Source organism: Pongo pygmaeus, chromosome 1 (assembly GCF_028885625.2).
Source record: "Pongo pygmaeus isolate AG05252 chromosome 1, NHGRI_mPonPyg2-v2.0_pri, whole genome shotgun sequence".
NCBI lineage: Eukaryota > Metazoa > Chordata > Mammalia > Primates > Hominidae > Pongo > Pongo pygmaeus.
Genome location: NC_072373.2, coordinates 116,837,301 through 116,856,614, shown reverse-complemented (window position 1 = coordinate 116,856,614; position 19,314 = coordinate 116,837,301). Strand labels below are relative to the sequence as shown.

The 19,314-nt window shown below is 46.2% G+C and overlaps 1 protein-coding gene across 1 annotated transcript; it reads right to left on the bottom strand.

Moving 5' to 3' along the window:
* Positions 1-8,005: 8,005 nt before the first annotated feature.
* On the bottom strand, positions 8,006-8,200 carry LOC129010093 (large ribosomal subunit protein eL39-like). Its single transcript, XM_054443894.2, has one exon. It carries the CDS (start codon positions 8,181-8,183, stop codon positions 8,028-8,030), a length of 156 nt encoding a protein of 51 aa, XP_054299869.1. The 5' UTR covers positions 8,184-8,200; the 3' UTR covers positions 8,006-8,027.
* Positions 8,201-19,314: the final 11,114 nt, after the last annotated feature.

Genomic DNA, 19,314 nt, shown 5'->3' with positions numbered 1-19,314 from the left:
GCCCTGTGGAACGCATGTCTCTGTAACTCAGGGCTGTCTGCGTCAGAGGAGGGAGGATATTTGTTGTTGATTAGGGCGTGTGCAGTTTGTGTGTGCTGTGTTGGGAGTGACTGTATATAAGCGTGTGGGTGTAAGTGTGTGATTTTCTCCAGGATTCTAGTGGAGTGTGGGAGGGGGTGGCAGGGAAGGGCCTGTTCCTGGTTCCAGAGAGCTGGAGCTGCTGCTAAAAGGAGGGAACCTGAAGCAAGATCCAGCTCAGTGCTCTTGCAGGTCTGGGGCTGAAACCTGTCTTGTTTCCCCATCAGAGGCAGTCCCAGGCCTGAAAGAGGAGAGATGGACCTTTGCCTTGCTGCTGGTGGTGGTGGGCACCATCCCCTACCCTGGTCCAGCAGGACTGCATATTGGGGGCTTCTCCAAGGGCCTGCCAAGCTCCAAGCCTTCCAGTGATGCCTCTTTGCCTAGCAAAGGTTAGGACCCACAGCAGTGGCCAAGCCCTGGAGCCTGTTCAGTCTTGCCGGGAGGACCTGGTGTCACCAAGATTTGCCTGGGGGCACAGCCGCAGTCTTGTGACCCAAGAAATACCACTGGTGTCAGTTTAGACCAGAACTTTTTTTCCCCCTGAGAGCTTTGTGGGGGCAGTGGCAAGGAGCCCAGGTTTAGGGGTGGGAGGGGCAGTTGCCATGAGCCTAGAGGCTTCTCCCCACTCTCACCACGGTCATCAGACAGCTGCTTCACATGAATAAGCTCTGCAGGCTGTACCCTGGCCTGGTGTCTCAGCCGGGGATTTGGAGGCATTAGGGTTGGTGGAAATTAAATCTAGAGTGGGAGCCTCAGGCCAGTAGGCTGACGCCCTGAACAGTGTCCCAGAGCAGAAGGAAGAGGAAGTCCTGAGGCTTCTCAGAGCCAAATTGGGAGGGGGAATAGCAATCCCCAGGAGTCTCCAGATTATGAAACATGCTGGGGACAAGAGCAGGACTCTGCAGTGCGCAGGAGACCCCTAGCTGGGGACGGGGAAGACAAAAAAAGATCCACTGGAGCCACGGTCTCTCACAAGGTCTTGGTTGGTTTCTCGGTCCCTGTCCAGACTTCCCCTGCAGGACCTTCCCCCCAGCAGCCTTGCCTTAGCTCTGAACTCGCTGTCCTTCCCAGGAGCTTCCATTCCTGGGCCCAGCCAAACCACCATGAGATAAACGAGAGAAAAACATCCTTCTGGGACCTGACTGTTTCAGGGAGTAGTGAGGCCTGCAGGGAGCCGGAGATTCAGGGAACAAGGCTTAATGACCATGTAACCATTAAGAAGAAAGCATTGGCCGGGCGCCGTGGCTCACGACTGTAATCCCAGCACTTTGGGAGGCTGAGGCAGGCGGATCACGAGGTCAGGAGATTGATTAGACCAGAACCATGAAGACCATCCTGGCTAACACGGTGAAACCCCGCCTCTACTAAAAAAATACAAAAAATTAGCCAGGCATGGTGGTGGGCGCCTGTAGTCCCAGCTACTTGGGAGGCTGAGGCAGGAGAATGGCACGAACCCAGGAGGCAGAGCTTGCAGTGAGCCAAGATCGCGCCACTGCACTTCAGCCTGGGCGACACAGCGAGACTCTGTCTCAAAAAAAAAAAAAAAAAAAAGAAGAAAGCATTGCTCTCAGGCCTGGGTTGGTGGAAATTTTGGCACAGCTGCTAGCCATGTGACCTTAATGAGCAGAAATTACTTAACTTCAGTTTCATCATCCACAAAATGGGAACAATAATTACCTAGCAGAAGTATGAAGATTTAGAAATTAGGAAGGTAAAGCACCTGATCAACAGTAAACACTGTTATTATATTCTTTATTAATACACAGACCCCTCCCCACTCAGGATGGCTCCGGGCCTCTCACCTTTCTAAAAAGCAGGCATCTTTACTGGGCTCCAAGAAAAGTAGTCCTCCAGCCTGGCCAACACAGTGAAACCCTGTCTCTACTAAAAATACAAAAATTACCTGGGCATGGTGGCACGCACATGTAGTCCCAGCCACTCAAGAGGCTGAGGCAGGAGAATCGCTTGAACCCGGGAGGTGGAGGTTGCAGTGAGCTGAGATCGCACCATTGCACTCCAGCCTGGGCAACAAAGCAAGACTCCACCTCAAAAAAAAAAAAAAAAAGAAAGAAAGAGGCTGGGCGTCGTGGCTCAAGCCTGTAATTCCAGCACTCTGGGAGGCCGAGGCGGGCGCATCACGAGGTGAGGAGATCGAGACCATCCTGGCTAACACGGTGAAACCCTGTCTACTTAAAAATACAAAAAATTAGCTGGGCGTGGTGGCGGGCGCCTGTAGTCCCAACTACTCGGGAGGCTGAAGCAGGAGAATGGCGTGAACCCAGGAGGCAGAGCTTGCAGTGAGCTGAGATCGTGACACTGCACTCCAGACTGAGTGACAGAGCGAGACTCTGTCTCAAAAAATAAAAAAAAAGAAAAGCAGGCCAGTCGTGGTCGCTCATGCCTGTAATCCCAGCACTTTGGGAGGCCAAGGCAGGCGGATCATGAGGTCAGGAGTTCGAGACCAGCCTGACCAACATGGTGAAACCCTATCTCTACTAAAAATACAAAAAAAAAAAAAAAAATTTGCAGGGCATGGTGGCACACGTCTGTACTCCCAGCTACTCAGGAGGCTGAGGCAGTAGAATCGCTTGAATCCAGGAGGCAGAGATTGCAGTAAGCCGAGATTGTGCCACTGCACTCCAGCCTGGTCAACAGAGCAAGACTCCATATCAAAAAAAAAAAAAAAGAAAAAGAAAGAAAGAAAAGCAGTCCTGGCCGGGCGCGGTGGCTCACACCTGTAATCCCAGCACTTTGGGAGGCCTAGGTGGGCGGATCACGAGGTCAGGAGATCAAGACCATCCTGGCCAACATGGTGAAACCCCGTCTCTACTAAAATACAAAAAATTAGCCAGGCTTGGTGGTGTGCGCCTGTAGTCCCAGCTACTTGGGAGGCTCAGGCAGTAGAATGGTTTGAACCCAGGAGGCAGAGGTTGCAGTGAGCCGAGATCGCGCCACTGTACTCCAGCCTGGTGACAGAGCAAGACTGTGTCTCAAAAAAAGAAAAGAAAATAAAAGCAGTCCTATAATTTGCCTGCACTAGCATGATAATGAATTGGTAAAAAGTTAATGTCACCCAGGCAGTAATGGATCAATTTCTCCCTGTTAACAGGAGACCTCTGGGAAGATACCTTGGTTCCAAAGAGTGAATTTATTGGATGGCAGGCAGTGAGTCCTGTGGGTGATGAGCCAGGTGCGTCTCTCCTTTACTCCTGGATCTTACAGCAGTAGAAACACAGAACTTTTCGACTTTCTGAGCAGAAAGAGGCTGAGTTGGCTGCCTGTTTCAGTAGGAGCCCAGAGGCTTTGTCTAAGGCCCTGGTGATGTCCCTTTCCTATCATGGGTTTAAGAAGTCAGGAGCTGGCCGGGCACGGTGGCTCACGCCTGCAATCCCAGCACTTTGGGAGGCTGAGGTGGGTGGGTGGATCACCTGAGGTCAGGAGTTTGAGACCAGCCTGGCCAATATGGTGAAACCCTGTCTCTACTAAAAATACAAAAATTAGCTGGGCATGGTGGCGTGTGCTTGTAATCCCAGCTACTCAGGAGACTAAGGCAGGAGGATTGCTTGAGCCGAGAGGTGGAGGTTGCAGTGAGCCGAGATCGCACCACTGCACTCCAGCCTAGGTGACAGAGCAAGACTCCATCTCAAAAAAAAAGAAGTCAGGAGTCAAGTTCCTCCAGCACTGGTGGAGGACAGAAGGCATGAACACGGGCTTAGGGTCTGTAAGATTTTCCCTTCTTCCCAGCTCACCCTCAGCCTCCCATCTCTGCTTCATAGCCTCTCAATCAACCAGGTAACTCCCTTAGGTGAGGCTGGGAGAAGCCTCATTCATGGCACACAATAGGTGCTTACTATTCCACATAACAGGTGGAATTGAGTTGAATGCAGGCCATAAAGGTGATGGGAGGGAAGAGGCTTTCAGTGAACTTACTCCAGGAACAGGAAGACTGTGGGTGGGCAGTGCCCCAGTATCAAGTGCCAGGAGCCGATGAAGGCCCTGCCCTATTGGGTGAGCCCACTGCCGAAACCTGGCAGCCACTCAGGTTCCTCCCTGCCTCCACCCCCACACCCGACCTGCTCAGCCTCCTCCTAAACTACCTGGAATTGGCTCTGCCTATTTCCAGTCCTTCTCTAGGGCATTATTATTTCCAGCCCAGAAGGCTGAATTATAAATGAAATTCTTGCCTGCAGTCCTGCCCTCTTACAGACTGTTGCGCAAACCCCATCAAAGTGATATTTCTGAAACCAAAATGATGATCCTTCTCCCTGCTTAAATACCTTCTATGGGCCAGGCATGGTGGCTCACGCCTGTAATGCCAGCACTTTGGGAGGCCAAGGCGGGCGGATCACTTAATGTCAGGAGTTCCGGACCAGCCTGGCCAACATTGTGAAACTCCATCTCTACTAAAAATACAAAAATGTTTAGTATTTTTAGGTGTGGTGGCACATGCCTGTAGTCCCAGCTACGTGGGAGGCTGAGGCAGGAGAATAGCTTGAACCCGGGAGGCAGAGGTCGCAGTGAGCCAAGATGGCACCATTGCACGCCAGCCTGGGTAACAGAGAGAGACTCTGTCTCAAAAAACAAACAAACAAACAAAAAACCTTCTATGGCTCCCTATTGCCTACACACTAAAGCTCAAATTTTTTCTTTTGTTAAAAAAGACCACTATGGGCTGGGCGTGGTGGCTCACGCCTGTAATCCCAGCACTTTGGGAGGTTGCAGTGAGCCAAGAGCCCTTTTTTTTTTTTAAGAAGGAGTCTCACTCTGTCACCCAGGCTGGAATGCAGTGGCATGATCTTGGCTCATTGCAACCTCCACCTCCTGGGTTCAAGAGATTCTTCTGCCTCAGCCTCCTGAGTAGATGGCACTACAGGTGCCTGCCACCATGCCCAGCCAATTTTTGTATTTTCAGTAAAGACGAGGTTTAACCATGTTGGCCAGGCTGGTCTCGAAATCCTGACCTTGTGATCCACCCGCCTCGGCCTCCCAAAGTGCTGGGATTACAAGCATGAGCCACCGAGCTCGGCCTAAATCAAATTCTTTAAAATGACACACAATGCCCCCTGAGACCTCTGACCCCTGTCCCTGCTTTCCTCTCCAGCTGCATCTTTTACCCACCACCCTCACCATCCCTCTATGCACTGGTCAGACCAAACTGTCTACTCCTGGCCTGGCAAATGCCATGCTCCCTCCATCATTCAGGGCTTTGTGTATATGTATGCCCCCTTAAGGTAGAATGAGCATTGGTACACATACCCCTTGTTTCCGTCTGCTTAATTTGGTCAATTTCTATTTGTCCTTCAAGCATCATACTATACTTCCCTTCTACTGGAAAGCCTCCATCCACTGACCTCTCCACCTTTGCCATCCAAGATTGGGCCTGGGTGCCCACCCCCCCAGGCTCCCACAGCTCCCTATGCTCTCCCGGCTTTTATGAAGAACTTTTTTTTTTTTCATTCACCAATTGACTTTATGCTCCCTCTTGAGTCCATACATTTCTACAGGATAGGAATCCATCTTGTTTGCCGTGATATCTCCTAGGGCCTAGCACAGTGCAGCCATATGGCAGGCATGTAGCAATAATGGCTATAATATCAACCATAGCCCACATTTATTCAGCAGGCACTATCATGTGGTGGGGACCATTCAGGATGCTGTCAGTTATAGTGTGCTTAGTACTCATGTGGCTGCGTAGCACCTAGGATCCATTCCCACCGATCTCCTGTCCTTTGGAGGCAGATAGGTGAAAACCGCATTTCCCAGCCTGACTTCTTCGAGAGCAATGGGTACATACGGGGATCCAACATTTAGGCCCTCACATGAGATTTGGAAGGTGGAAGAGGCAGAGTCCGTCTTCCTGCTGCTTTGGCTGGTTCTTTCTGGCAAGCAGGGCCATACAGATGCACACTTTTTCCTGCAGCAGCATCCAGTGTCCAGTTACCACCTGCGGGGAATACGGGGACAGTTGGTGGCAACAGCCGTGAAGGCCCCATCTGCTCCCTGGACCACAGCCATGCCAGTGTAACCCAGAACTCTGCAGTGCCAATAGCAATCTCCAGGTGCCATACCTTGCTTCCTACTCAGGCATAGGTGGCAGACCCTCTGGACTCAGCCTTACTCCCTCTCCTCTCCCCATCCAGACACTCCAACCACCCTGTAATCACCCAACCTTTGTCTCAAATCACTTTCTGCTCAAAGTACCTCCAGTGGTTCCTGTGTCCTGCACTGAACTCTGCTGACTCATACAATTTTTTTTTTTTTTTTTTTTTTTTTGATACAGAGTCTTACTCTGTCACCCAGGCTGGAGTGCAGTGGCACGATCTCGGCTCACTGCAGCCTCCGCCTCCTGGGTTCAAGTGATTCTCCTGCCTCAGCCTACTGAGTAGCTGGGACTACAGGCACACACCACCATGCCCGGCTAATTTTTGTATTTTTAGTAGAGACAGGGGTTTCACCATGTTGGCCAGGGTGGGCTCAATCTCCTGACCTCGTGATCCATCCACCTTGGCCTCCCAAAGTGCTGGGATTACAGGCGTGAGCCACCGCGTCTGGCCAGACTCATACAATTATTATCCTCATTTTACAGGGAAGAAACTAAGGCCCAGAGGAGTTAAGTAATCTTCCCAGAGCCTCACAGCCAGTCAGTGGTAGAACCAGGCTTTGAACCCAGGGCTTTCTGACCCCAGCACCCACCATACTTGCTGCCTCTGGGAATATGTGTTGCTGCGTGCCCGATGTGGGAGGAGGCACAGAGAGCCTTCTGGCAGCCTACTGCCTGCTAACAGTAGACAAAGTAGAAATCTCAGTGACATACCCATAACTGGGGTTAATCAGAAGTCAAAGTGGCAAATTAGCATCCAAGATGGAGTTGCTTTAACCTCCACATGTTCTCAAAGCATTTTCATTTGGAAAGGGGTCAGGCAGTGACAGTCTGACAGATTTTCCTGGTTCGCAGTTTGCACCAGGTGTTCCAGTGAACTTTCTGAGTAGTTCATATAGCAACAGGCATGAAGGTTGTTCATATAGAAGCTGTTATGATAATTTCTCTGAAGCCTGTATCAAGTCTTCCAGCTTCGACTTGCAGGGCTCTAAGACTAGAAACCTTTTTTTTTTTTTTTTTTTTGAGGCAGATTCTCATTCTCTTACCCAGCTGGACTACAGTGGCGCAATCTTGGCTCACTGCAACCTCCGCCTCCTGGGTTCAAGTGACTCTCCTGCCTCAGCCTCCTGAGTAGCTGGGATTACAGGTGTGCGCCATCACGCCCGGCTAATTTTTGTGTTTTTAGGACAGATGGGGTTTTGCCTCAGGTGATCCCACCGACCTTGGCCTCCCAAAGTGCTGGGATTACAGGCATGAGCCACTGCGCCCGGCTGACTAGAAACCTTTTTAAGCCAGGCCAGTTTTGTTCCAAGGGGTGCTTTATTGGCTCCGTAATGCCAACCTTAGTTCCTTAAAGCTGCCTAGTCATATCTCAAAATATAACATTCCAGTTAAAGCCTTGGTTAATTTAACCAGTGTTTCCATTATGTTTGCTACAGGAAAACAGGTTCTTATTGAACTTATGCAAACAATTATATTGTCATAAAAATAAGGATACTCACTAATAGTTTCATAACTCTGGAGGGATCAGGTAGGGAGAAAAAAGTAAATGTTATAATTTTTGTTCACAAAAGTATACTTTACCAAATTTCTATAAGCTACAGATAGCTTAAGAAAAAAGAAAAAAATCTTAAATCAAGAAAACAAATTTATTTTATTTTATTTATTTATTTGAAATGAAAGGCCTCATATTTATTACTGAACCCAGTCAACCAACACGTTCATAACAGATTCAGAGAGGAAAACATGTCGAACTCTCTAGATAGTGGTGACATTTTCAGCTTAATAATCGTAATGTGATTGTACCTTCAGATAGCATCAATATGTGTGCTGTCTCATGTGCAATTCCTTATAGACCCAGCTTGGTTCTTCTCCAATGTCTCCTTTTGGAGTTGTACCTGATTTTATTACCAGTTTTCATCCGAATCCACTGGGGAATGGGACGATTTTGCTTTTGTTTCTTGGCCAGGAATAGCTTAATCCTGAAGGTCTTGTGAGAAGACATGGTGAGAAGCGGAGTCAAGCACAAACCACAATGGCGGAGAAAGGAAGAGAGTATTCTATTTTATTCATTTTTTTTTTTTTTTTTGAGACAGAGTCTTGCTCTGTCACCCAGGCTGGAGTGCATTAGCATAATCTCGGCTCACTGCAACCTCCACCTCCCAGGTTCAAGCGATTCTCCTACCTCAGCCTCCCAAGTAGCTGGGATTTACAGGTGCCCACAACCATGCTCAGCTAATTGTTGTGTTTTTAGTAGAGACGGGGTTTCACCATGTTCGTCAGGCTGGTCTCAGAAGTCCTGACCTCAGGTGATACATCCCCCTCCGCCTCCCAAAGTACTGAGATTACAGGCATGAGTTACTGTGCCCGGCTTGGAAAACAAATATTAAAGAACCAGAAGTGTTTTAAACAAAAAGGCACAAACATTATCCTTGTCAGTTTATTCAGTCTCATGTAATTAATTCTTGTCCTGCCTAGTGTTGGGTTAGCAGTTTCATGAACCCATCAATTTCCTTAGAGTTCTGGAAATTCTTACCCACTCCAATGGTATAATCTAATAGATATCAGAAACCTATACTTGTCAGAGTCCTTCCCATGAATCTCTTTGAAGATGAAACATTTTAGGATTATAGTTGTTTACAAAAGCTTTCAGGAAAGTGTCAGAGTAAAATAGTTAACTGTCTCAGGATAACAAAACTTAAAATGGCCATCGTTAAAAATCTGATGTGAGTTTATTATAATACAATTGACATAGAAAATTCATTATTGGCTGGGCATGGTGGCTCACGCCTGTAATCCCAGCACTTTGGGAGGCCAAGGTGGCGGATCACCTGAGTTCAGGAGTTCAAGACCAGCCTGATTAACATGGAGAAACCCCGTCTCTACTAAAAATACAAAATTAGCTGGGCGTGGTGGCAGGTACCTGTAATCTCAGCTACTCAGGAGGCCGAGGCAAGAGAATCACTTGAATCTGGGAGGCGGAGGTTGCGGTGAGCCGAGATCACACCTTTGCACTCCAGCCTGGGCAACAAGAGCGAAATGCTGTCTGAAAAAAGAGGAAAGAAAAGAAAAAGAAATTTCATTATTTATGTGACATGCAACATTTTAACATAATAATCAAAATTATGACTGATACTATTATATGAGGACATATTAGATTTTTAGAAATTTCATATAATTTCTGGAATACTCATATCAATAACAAATATAAGGTTTTAGCAGCATTTATCATTTGACAATGCTCCTCATATAATTTAACATCTAAAATAAGCCTAATCAGTTTAATATCTCTCTTTTTATACAAATTATTTTGATACATTCAAGAAACCTGTCTGGAAAATCCCAAAGTTAAAGTGAAGAAAAAAACAATTTAGCCAGGCACAGTGGCTCATGCCTGTAATCCCAGAACTTTGGGAGGCCTAGGCGGGCTGATTGACTGAGCTCAGAAGTTCAAGACCAGCCTGGCCAACATGGAGAAACTCCATTGTCTACTAAAAATACAAAAATTAGCTGGGCATGGTGCTGTGTGCCTGTAATCCCAGCTACTCGGAAGGCTGAGGCAGGAGAATCACTTGAACCCAGGAGGTGGAGGTTGCAGTGAGCTGAGATCATGGCACTGCACTCCAACCTGGGCAACAGAGTGAGACGCCATATCAAAAACAAAAGAAAAAAAAATTTAGAATTTGATTTTGCGAAGTTTGTTGAAAATATCAAAGGTTTAAAACACTTGATTTAGGCCAGGCACGGTGGTTCACAGCTGTAGTCCTAGTACTTTGGGAGGCCAAGGTGGGCAGGTTGCCTGAGCTCAGCACTTTGAGACCAGACTGGGCAACATGGTGAAACCGCATCTCTACTAAAATACAAAAAATTAGCCAAGCATGTTGGTGTGCACCTGTAGTCCCAGCTGAGGTGGGAGAATCGCTTGAACCTGGGAGGCAGAGGTTGCAATGAGCCGAGATCATGCCACTGCACTCCAGTCTGGGCAACAGCGAGATTCTGTCTCAAAAAAAAAAAAATCAAAACAACACTTGATTTAACAGGATCACAGATAATTACGAAGAAATGCCAAAGTGACTAAACATTTCAAAGGCAAGTACAGAAAATTACAGTTTTAAAAAACATTAGCAGTTTTAATATTGAGAAGACTAAGTTCTTAAATAATCAAAAGACCTAACACAGGCCAGGCACGGTAGCTCACGACTGTAATCCCAGCACTTTGGGAGGCCAAGGTGGGCAGATCACCTGAGGTCCGGAGTTCAAGACCAGCCTGACCAACATGGAGAAACCCCATCTCTACTACCAATAGAAAATTAGCCAGGAGAGGTGGTGCATGCCTGTAATCCCAGCTACTCAGGCAGCTGAGGCAGGAGAATTGCTTGAACCTGGGAGGCGGAGGTTGCAGTGAGCTGAGATTGCACCATTGCACTCCAGCCTGGGCAACAAGAGTGAAACTCCATCTCCAATTAAAAAAAAAAAAAAAAAAAAAAAGACCTAATACAAGACAACATGAAGCACATGAAATTTTCTTGATAAAACACAGAAGCTTTTTTTCCCCCTCACACAGATCACTTAAAAGATAATCCCTTTCAGTCTCTTATCTGCTCCAAGGAAACCCTACTGTTTTAAAAGAAAAGGCCAAATTTGTCTGGGTGTGGTGGTACTGTAATCGTAGCACTTTGGAAGACCCTGGGTGGCAGATCGCCAGAGCTCAGGGGTTCCAGACCAGCCAGGCAAACTTGGCAAAACCTCGTCTCTACAAAAAATACAAAAATTAGGCAGGCATTTTAATGGCCTGATGGGTTCACCTTGCTGGCTGCTTAGATATAGCTAATTTATCAAAACAGCGGAATTGCAATAGAGAAAGAGTAATTCATGCAGAGGCAGCTGTGCTGGAGGCTGGAATTTTATTATTATTCAAATCAGTCTCCTGGAGCATTTGGTGATCAGAGTTTTTAAGGATAATTTGGTGGCTGGGGGAAGGCCAGTGAGTTGAGAGTGTTGATTGGTTGAGTCACAGCTGAAATCGTCGGAAGTTGAAGCTGTCCTCTTGTGCTGAGAGGCATTTTCTGGATGGGGGCTGCAAGATCAGTTGAGCCAGTTTATCTGTTCGGTGGTAACGATTTATCGGTCAAGTGCAGGGTCTGCAAAATATCTCAAGCACTGATCTTAGGAGCAGTTTAGGGAAGGTCAGAATCTTGTAGCCTCCAGCTGCATGACTCCTAAGCCATAATTTCTAATCTTGTGGCTAACTTGTTAGTCCTACAAGGGCAGTCTAGTCCCAGGCAAGAAAGAGGTTTGTTTTGAGAAAGGGCTGTTTTGTTTTAAACTGTAAACTATACGTTCCTTCCAAAGTTAGTTTAGCCTATGCCCACGAAGGAACAACAACAGCTTAAAGATTGGAAGCAAGATGGAGTTGGTTAGTTAGATCTCTTTCACTGTCTCAGTCGTAATTTTGCAAAGGGCAGTTTTAGCATGGTGGCACGTGCCTGTAGTCTCAGCTACTTTGGGGGCTGAGGTGGGAGGATCACGTGAGCCCAGGAAGTCCAGACTGCAATGAGCCGTGTTCACACCACTGCACTCCAGCCTGGGTGACAGAGTGAGATGGTCTCAAAAAAAAGATCAAATTCTAGTTTTGCATCAGTGTAACTTTGACATTAAGATTTATTTTTAAAAGCTCCCGAGAGGTGACAGCATGCTGGCAGTCCTCGCTGGCTCTTGGCACCTCCTCAGCCTCAGCGCCCACTCTGGCCACGCTTGAGGAGCCTTTCAGCCCGCTGCCGCACTGTGGGAGCCCCTGTCTGAGCTGGCCGAGGCTGGAGCCGGCTCCCTCTGCTTGCGGGGAGGTGTGGAGGGAGAGGCACAGGCAGGAACCCGGGCTGCGCGTGGCGCTCACTGGCCAGTGCGAGTTCTGGGTGGGTGTGGGCTCGGCGGGCCCTGCACTCAGACTGGCCCGCCGGCCCCCAGCAGTGAGGGGCTTAGCACCCAGGCAAGCAGCTGTGGAGGGGGCGCCAGGTCCCCCAGCACTGCCAGCCTGCCCACGCTGCCTCGAATTCTTGCCGGGTCTCAGCCACCTCCTTGAGGGGCAGGGCTCGGGACCTGCGCCGCTGCGCTGTGGTGCCCCTTCCCGTCGACAGCCCAAGGGCTGAGGAGTGCAGGCGCGTGGTGCAGGACTGGTGGGCAGCTCTGCCTGAGGCCCTGGCAAAGGGATCCACTAGGCGAAGCCAGCTGGAGAACTTTTATGTCTAGCAGGAGGATTGTATATGCACCAGTCAGCAGTCTGTGTCTATCTCAGGGTTTGTGGATGCACCAGTCAGCACTCTGTATCTAGCTAATCTGGTGGGGACTTGGAGAACTTTCGTGTCTAGATAAATGATTGTAAATGCACCAGTCAGTGCTCTGTGTCTAGCTCAAGAATTGTAAACGCACCAATCAGCACTCTGTATCTACCTAATCTGGTGGGGACTTGGAGAACTTTTATGTCTAGCTAAAGGATTGTAAATGCACCAATCAGCACGCTGTGTCTAGCTCAAGGTTTGTAAATGCACCAATCAGCACTCTGTGTCTAGCTCAAGGTTTGTAAACGCACTCTGCACCCTGTGTCTAGCTCAAGGTTTGTAAACGCACCAATCAGTGCTCTGTGTCTAGCTAATCTAGTGGGGACTTGGAGAACTTTTACGTCTAGCTAGAGGATTGTAAATACACCAATCAGCACTCTGTGTCTACAGCTCAGGGATTGTAAACGCACCAATCAGCACCCTGTCAAAACGGACCAATCAGCTCTCTGTAAAATGGACCAATCAGCAGGATGTGGGTGGGGCCAGATAAGGGAATAAAAGCAGGCTGCCTGAACCAGCAGTGGCTACCTGCTTGGGTCACCTTCTGCACTGTGGAAGCTTTGTACTTTTGCTGTTTGCAATAAATCTTGCTGCTGCTCACTCTTATGGTCTGCACTGCCTTTATGAGCTGTTACACTCACCGCGAAGGTCTGCAGCTTCACTCCTGAAGCCAGCGAGACCATGAACCCACCAGAAGGAAGAAACTCTGAACACATCTGAACATCAGAAGGAACAAACTCCAGACACACGATCTTTAAGAACTGTAACACTCACCATGAGGGTCCGTGGCTTCATTCTTGAAGTCAGTGAGACCAAGAACCCACCAATTTCGGACACACTCCTAGAATAAATTCATTCAATTTCAGCTGATTTGACACATCAGATTCTCACTTTTGCTCTCTTGCTCTTTTCAACTTTCTGTCTATTCAGTTTTTGCCTTTATCAATTTCTTCATTCTAAAACAACCTGTGGGCTAAGTGCGGTGGCTCATGCCTGTAATCCCAGCAGTTTGGGAGGCCAAAGTGGGTGTGTTACTGGTGGGTCCTTGTTCTTAAGAGCTCCCAAGATGGTGGCAAGCCTTTTCTTCTCTGACCTGAAGTTCTTTGCCTCCCAGATTCCAAGGAATGGAACCTTGGGCCATGTAGTGAGTGTTACAGCTCTATTAGAAGCCGTGGGTCACAGAAGAGAACTGTGGAACCCAGCAACTAGTGTTTAGCTCGATTAGGATGAACCTAGGCACTTAGCTGCGCAGAAAGAATGGTGAGTTTCTAGCCCCATTGGGAGCGGCAATGGGCACCTTGCTGGATCAGAAGCACAGCCTGTGGTACTGCTTCCCTTGGCCTGTGCCCTCAAACCTACTGTCAGTCAGGATCTGGACAGGAAACCACTTCACCCAAGATGGAGTACAGTGGTACTATGTTGGCTCATTGCAGCCTCCGCTCCCAAGTTCAAGCTAATTTTTGTATTTTTAGTAGAGACAGGGTTTCACCATGTTTGCCAGGCTGGTCTTGAACTCCTGACCTCAGGTGATCCACCCACCTCAGCCTCCCACAGTGCTGGGATTACAGGCATGAGCCACTGAGCCAGGCCGTGCTGGCTATTATCTGAAGTTATTTTATGGTTGTTGACAAATAGAAAAGTATTAAAAATATCACAGAAGCAAAGAAACTGAAAAACATGATTCTTCCTTGTATTTTTTAAAAAAATTTACTTTTCATGATTGACCTGCATCGAGCCATTATTTTTACAGTGCATTTCACTTATAGGTTGAATTTATAGTCTTATGGTCTTAAATATGTATCAGAGACAATGTAAACCTGTTTGCTAGGACATCTAGGCAAAAACAGTTCTTAAAACAGTTTCATTTTTATTTTATCAACCATTTAAAAACTAGCTTTACTTACCAAAGATTATCCCATATCATATGAATTGAAAGGCAGTTGGGCTATTTCCTAAATTTCTGAGAGTTTTAGGAATATTTCATTTATATTAGTGCTCATTTAACTCAACTCAAGTTTGAATAGAACTCCTTTAGGGGATTTTATAAATTAGTTTAGTAATACCATCTGGAGGGAGAAAAAATATCAAATATATAAATCACACATACCTAAATATACATTAAGATGGATACAAAGATCTTATAGCTTTTATTCTAAAATTTTAGTCACGAATCAGTAATAAAATTGGCTTATCTCCACTTATATTTTTATTCAAATTGTGCTTCTGACAAAAATTGGACAAGTTAAGGCTACTTGCTCACATGGCTAAAGCATATTTTAAAAATAAAATTTGTGGAAAAGACAATATTTTTTGGTTGCCAGTTTCCAAATAGTTTCTCCTCCTTTTTTAAAAAGAAAAACCAAGCTTCTTAACAAAGATCCTGAAATGTTGAGTTTACTAATTTAGTTAGGAACTTTCCAGTTTAGCTTTTGCTTTTAACCAGATTATTGAGTTCAGGGTGGAGCTCATTGACAAATAGGGCAGACAAAGCATTTTCTGTGTCTGGACTCAGCATACATAGCTCTGAGCTTAATAAGTTGACTAGGGCATAAAGGTGGTTAAAGAAGCAAACTTGATTGACTAGAGGGCTTAACTTTTATAAACAGTTTTTCTGGCTTTCTTTTAAACCATCAGGGTGGGATGGTAACTAAGTAAACACGTTAGCAGATTCGATTTTTCTTATCGGTTTGTTGCTTAAAGGTTTTCATTTGCCTTTTTAAAGGAGACCTTTAGAGAAGCAATTTTTTGAAGCCTAAAATCTGGTTAGAGGCTTCTGTGTATCGAAAATAGGCATCTCATCTGTTTGTCTAATTTGAGAGCCCTTACTTTCAAATGTGCTTCTTAGATGGATAATCTTGTCCATCTGGAATGTTCTCTATAATGTCCCCTGTAATTCTAAATTGTCTTTGATAAAATTTCACCACTTTTTGGCCAGACGCAGTTGTTCATGCCTATAATCCCAGCACTTTGGGAGGCTGAGGCAGGAGGATTGCTTGAGCCCAGGAGTTCGAGACCAGCCTGAGCAATGCAGTGGGACTCCATCTCTACAAAAATATTTTTAAATTAGCCAAGTGTGGTGATGTGCACTTGTGGTCCTAGCTACTCAAAAGGCTGAGGTGGGAGGAATCACTTAAGTCTTGGAAGTCAAGGCTGCAGTGAGCCATTATCATGCTACTGCACTCCAGCTTGGGTGACAGAATGAGACTCTGCAAAAAAAAAAAAAAAAAAAAAAAAAAAAAAATCACCGTTTTTGTTAGAATTTACAGCTTCCAAGATGAAAATTTTTGTACATAAAAAGGCAGGCGCCAGGCATGTGGCTCACGCCTGTAATCCCAGCACTTTGGGAGGTTGAGGCAGGCAGATCACCTGAGGTCGAGAGTTCAAGACCAGCCTGACCAACATGGAGAAACCCCGTCTCTACTAAAAATACAAAATTAGCCAGGCATGGTGGCAAATTCCTGTAATCCCAGCTACTCGGGAGGCTGAAGCAGGAGAATCGCTTGAACCCAGGAGGCGGAGGTTGCCGTGAACTGAGATTGCGCCATTACACTCCAGCCTAAGTGACAGAGCAAGACTCCTCTCAAAAAAATAAATAAATAAAATAAAAATAAAAAGTAAAATGCAGGCATACTGGAAGGTGGAGTCCTCAGTTGTTTAGCATATTGGGTTTCTCAGATGAGATGCCTATTTTCTCAATATGAGAGCTGAGATAAAAGCCTAAGAGGGAAATGTCAAGAGGTTGGGTCATGTGATGTTTTCAGTGTTTCTTTTTGCAAGGAAATTTTCTTAAGGCTCGTGGGTAACCTAGGGTCAAACTAAACCTTATCATTTCTTTTTCTTTCTTTCTTTCTTTTTTTTTTTTTTGAGACTGAGTTTTGCTCTTGTTGCTCAGGATGGAGTGCAATGGCGCGATCTCGGCTCACCACAACGTCTGCCTCCTGGGTTCAAGGGATTCTCCTGCCTCAGCCTCCCAAGTAGCTGGGATTACAGGCATGCGCCACCACACCCAGCTAATTTTGTATTTTTAGTAGAGACGGGGTTTCTCCATGTTGGTCAGGCTGGTCTCCAACTCCTGACCTCAGGTGATTCGCCCACATTGCCCTCCCGAAGTGCTGGGATTACAGATGAGAGCCACCATGCCTGGCCAGCTTATCCTTTCAGTAGTTACATATTTAGGTGATAGGTGGTCTAACAGCTTTTGGGTGCCCTTCCCATACCTGTCAATTAAGTTGTGGTTTGGCGCCAAGATTCCTTAGCCAACATAGCCAATGATCTTTCCCTACCTTAGTGTGCAAGAAAAAGAAACAAAGAGGAGAGAAACCAAATCCCTGTGAATTTCTGAAAAATAGTGTCTAACACCCCCTGCAGTAACTGCCACTTGCTGCAATCACTGTCAGTTACCTTTAAAAGTGTGATTCTTTGGTAGCGATGCAACAATCACCAAAAGTCCCAAAGATCATTTACTCTGCCACAACACAACCCTTGGCACCCAAAAGCCAAAATTATCAGGAGCTCAAATACAAAGAACTGGCCCTGGTAGGAACTTACTCTTGACATTGGGAGCACTGTGAGGAAGACAGGGGACTCTAAAGGAGTAAGGAGCACCTTATCTGCATCCTTCAATGGCCTCAGGGTCACCAGCAGTCTTCTTCAAGTCCTTTCATGGTCACCAGAACTGTTAGGAAATTTCAATAAATGTAGTCTAAAGATCGAGTTGGTTTTTATTAGCAATTCATAAATCAAACAGCATCTCATCTAAAAATAGGTAAGTGCTCTGCTAGGATGGCTAACCAGTTTTTTGTTTTTTTTTTTTGAGATGGAGTCTTGCTCTGTCGCCAGGCTGGAATGTTAGTGGTGTGATCTTGGCTCACTGCAACCTCCACTTCCCGGATTCAAGCGATTCTCCTGCCTCAGCCTCCTGAGTAGCTGGGATTACAGGCACGTGCCACCATGCCCAACTGATTTTTGTATTTTTAGTAGAGATGGGGTTTCACCATGTTGGCCAGGATGGTCTCTCAATCTCTTGACTCATGATCTGCCCGCCTCGGCTTCCTAAAATGCTGGGATTACAGGTGTGAGCCACCGTGCTCAGCCTAACAGTTTGTTTTTATAAGATAGCTAGAGCAGGAGTGAGGAAACAATACCAAAAGCAGATTGTTAACATCAGGTTACTTCAGGTTACTTTCCTTGTAAGGGTTAAAGGAGACTTCAGGCTGACTGGGCCTCTTCTGACTGGTTGCTATGAATCTTCTGTTTTTAGGAAAAATTGGTCTAATGGGGAATTTTCTTGCTTCCGTAAAGTTTCAACTTGATTGCATGACACTTAGCATAAGTGACTCCATTTTAATTTGTTTTGTTGGGGCCTAGTGCAGGAGCTCAGTCCAAAACAATGGCTTCCCATACGTTTTATTTTACACCTTTATAATAAATGGGTAAATGTAAGTAAAGCATTTCCCTTAATTCTGTGAGCCACTCTAGCAAGTGATTGAACCCAAGAAAGGGTCTAATTTGTCAAACCTCTAATTTGTAGCTAAGTTGGACAGAAGTTGTGAGTAACATGAAGGTCTACTATTTGCAGTTGGAGTGTGAACATGTGGAACTGAGTCTTTTTTTTTTTTGAGACAGGGTCTCACTTTGTCACCCAGGCTTGAGTGGAGTGGCGCAATCTTGGCTCACTGCAACCTCCAACTCCTGGGTTCAAGCAACTCTCCTGCCTCAGCCTCCCAAGTATTTGAGATTACAGGCGTGCGCCACCATGCCCAACTAATTTTTTGTATTTTTAGTAGAGATGGGGTTTCACCATGTTGCCCAGGCTGGTCTGTAACTCCTGAGCTCAGATGATCCACCCACCTTGGCCTTCCAAAGTGCCGGGATTACAGGCATGAGCCACCACGCCCGGCCTGGAACGGAGTCCTTAATCTGTGTGATCTGACACTATACCTAGGTAGATAGTATCAGAATTGAGTTTAGTTGTAAGACTCTCGGTGTCTGCAGAAAATTGGAGAATTGCTTGATGTGGAGAAAAATCCCCTACACATTTGATCACAGGAGTATTCTATGTTGAGTGTGAGTATAGAGAAAAATAATTTGCTTTTCCTATTCAGTAGCCCACAGACCCACTGGGATCTCCTCTGTTTTCTGCCCTTCATCAGACTTGGGCTTGGGAAACACTCTGCCTTTGTTCACTTGAGTCTCCGAAATTTGGCCTGTGGACTTTTAGGGTCCTTATCATGCTATGTGGTAAGCACTGATTTCCTTTTCATGCCACCAACAGATTTAAAGCTTCTTAAAAATAGAGACCAGGCTTTATTCAGCTTTTTATCTTAACCTAGCCCAGGGCCTGGCACACAGTCTGTGTTTAACAATGCTTGGCTGTCAGTTCTACCATGGTTCCTACATAGCTTTCTCTGGATGCTTTTCTCCAGGAGAAATGCAGCATTATCTTTCCCTACCTGGTTGAAATGCCACTTCCTGCAGAAGCTTCCCCAGGCCCTAAAATCATATGGTATGTCTCACTTTGTGTGTGGTTCCCTCTCATCTCAAGAAGTTCACAGTTTGGTAGGGATTTAGAAGAGCAAACTAACATGTACAATGCACTGCAGTGCTAGGAAAAATTGTGAAAGACTTTTAAATGGGCAAATAATGACTGGGTGTCTTTCAATGGAATGATGTGTGTTATTTAGAGTTCCAGGTTATCCAATTCTACGCTACAAAAGTGCTGGACTGTTTTACAACTCTGTAGAAATGAAAGTTAATGGGGAGGCCTGATGATGGTGTAGATGTTTTCTGTCTAGAGCTGGA

Bases quoted from the DNA above. Each gene is read 5' to 3' on its own strand.
- LOC129010093 (XM_054443894.2), bottom strand. From the start codon at position 8,183: ATGTCTTCTCACAAGACCTTCAGGATTAAGCTATTCCTGGCCAAGAAA.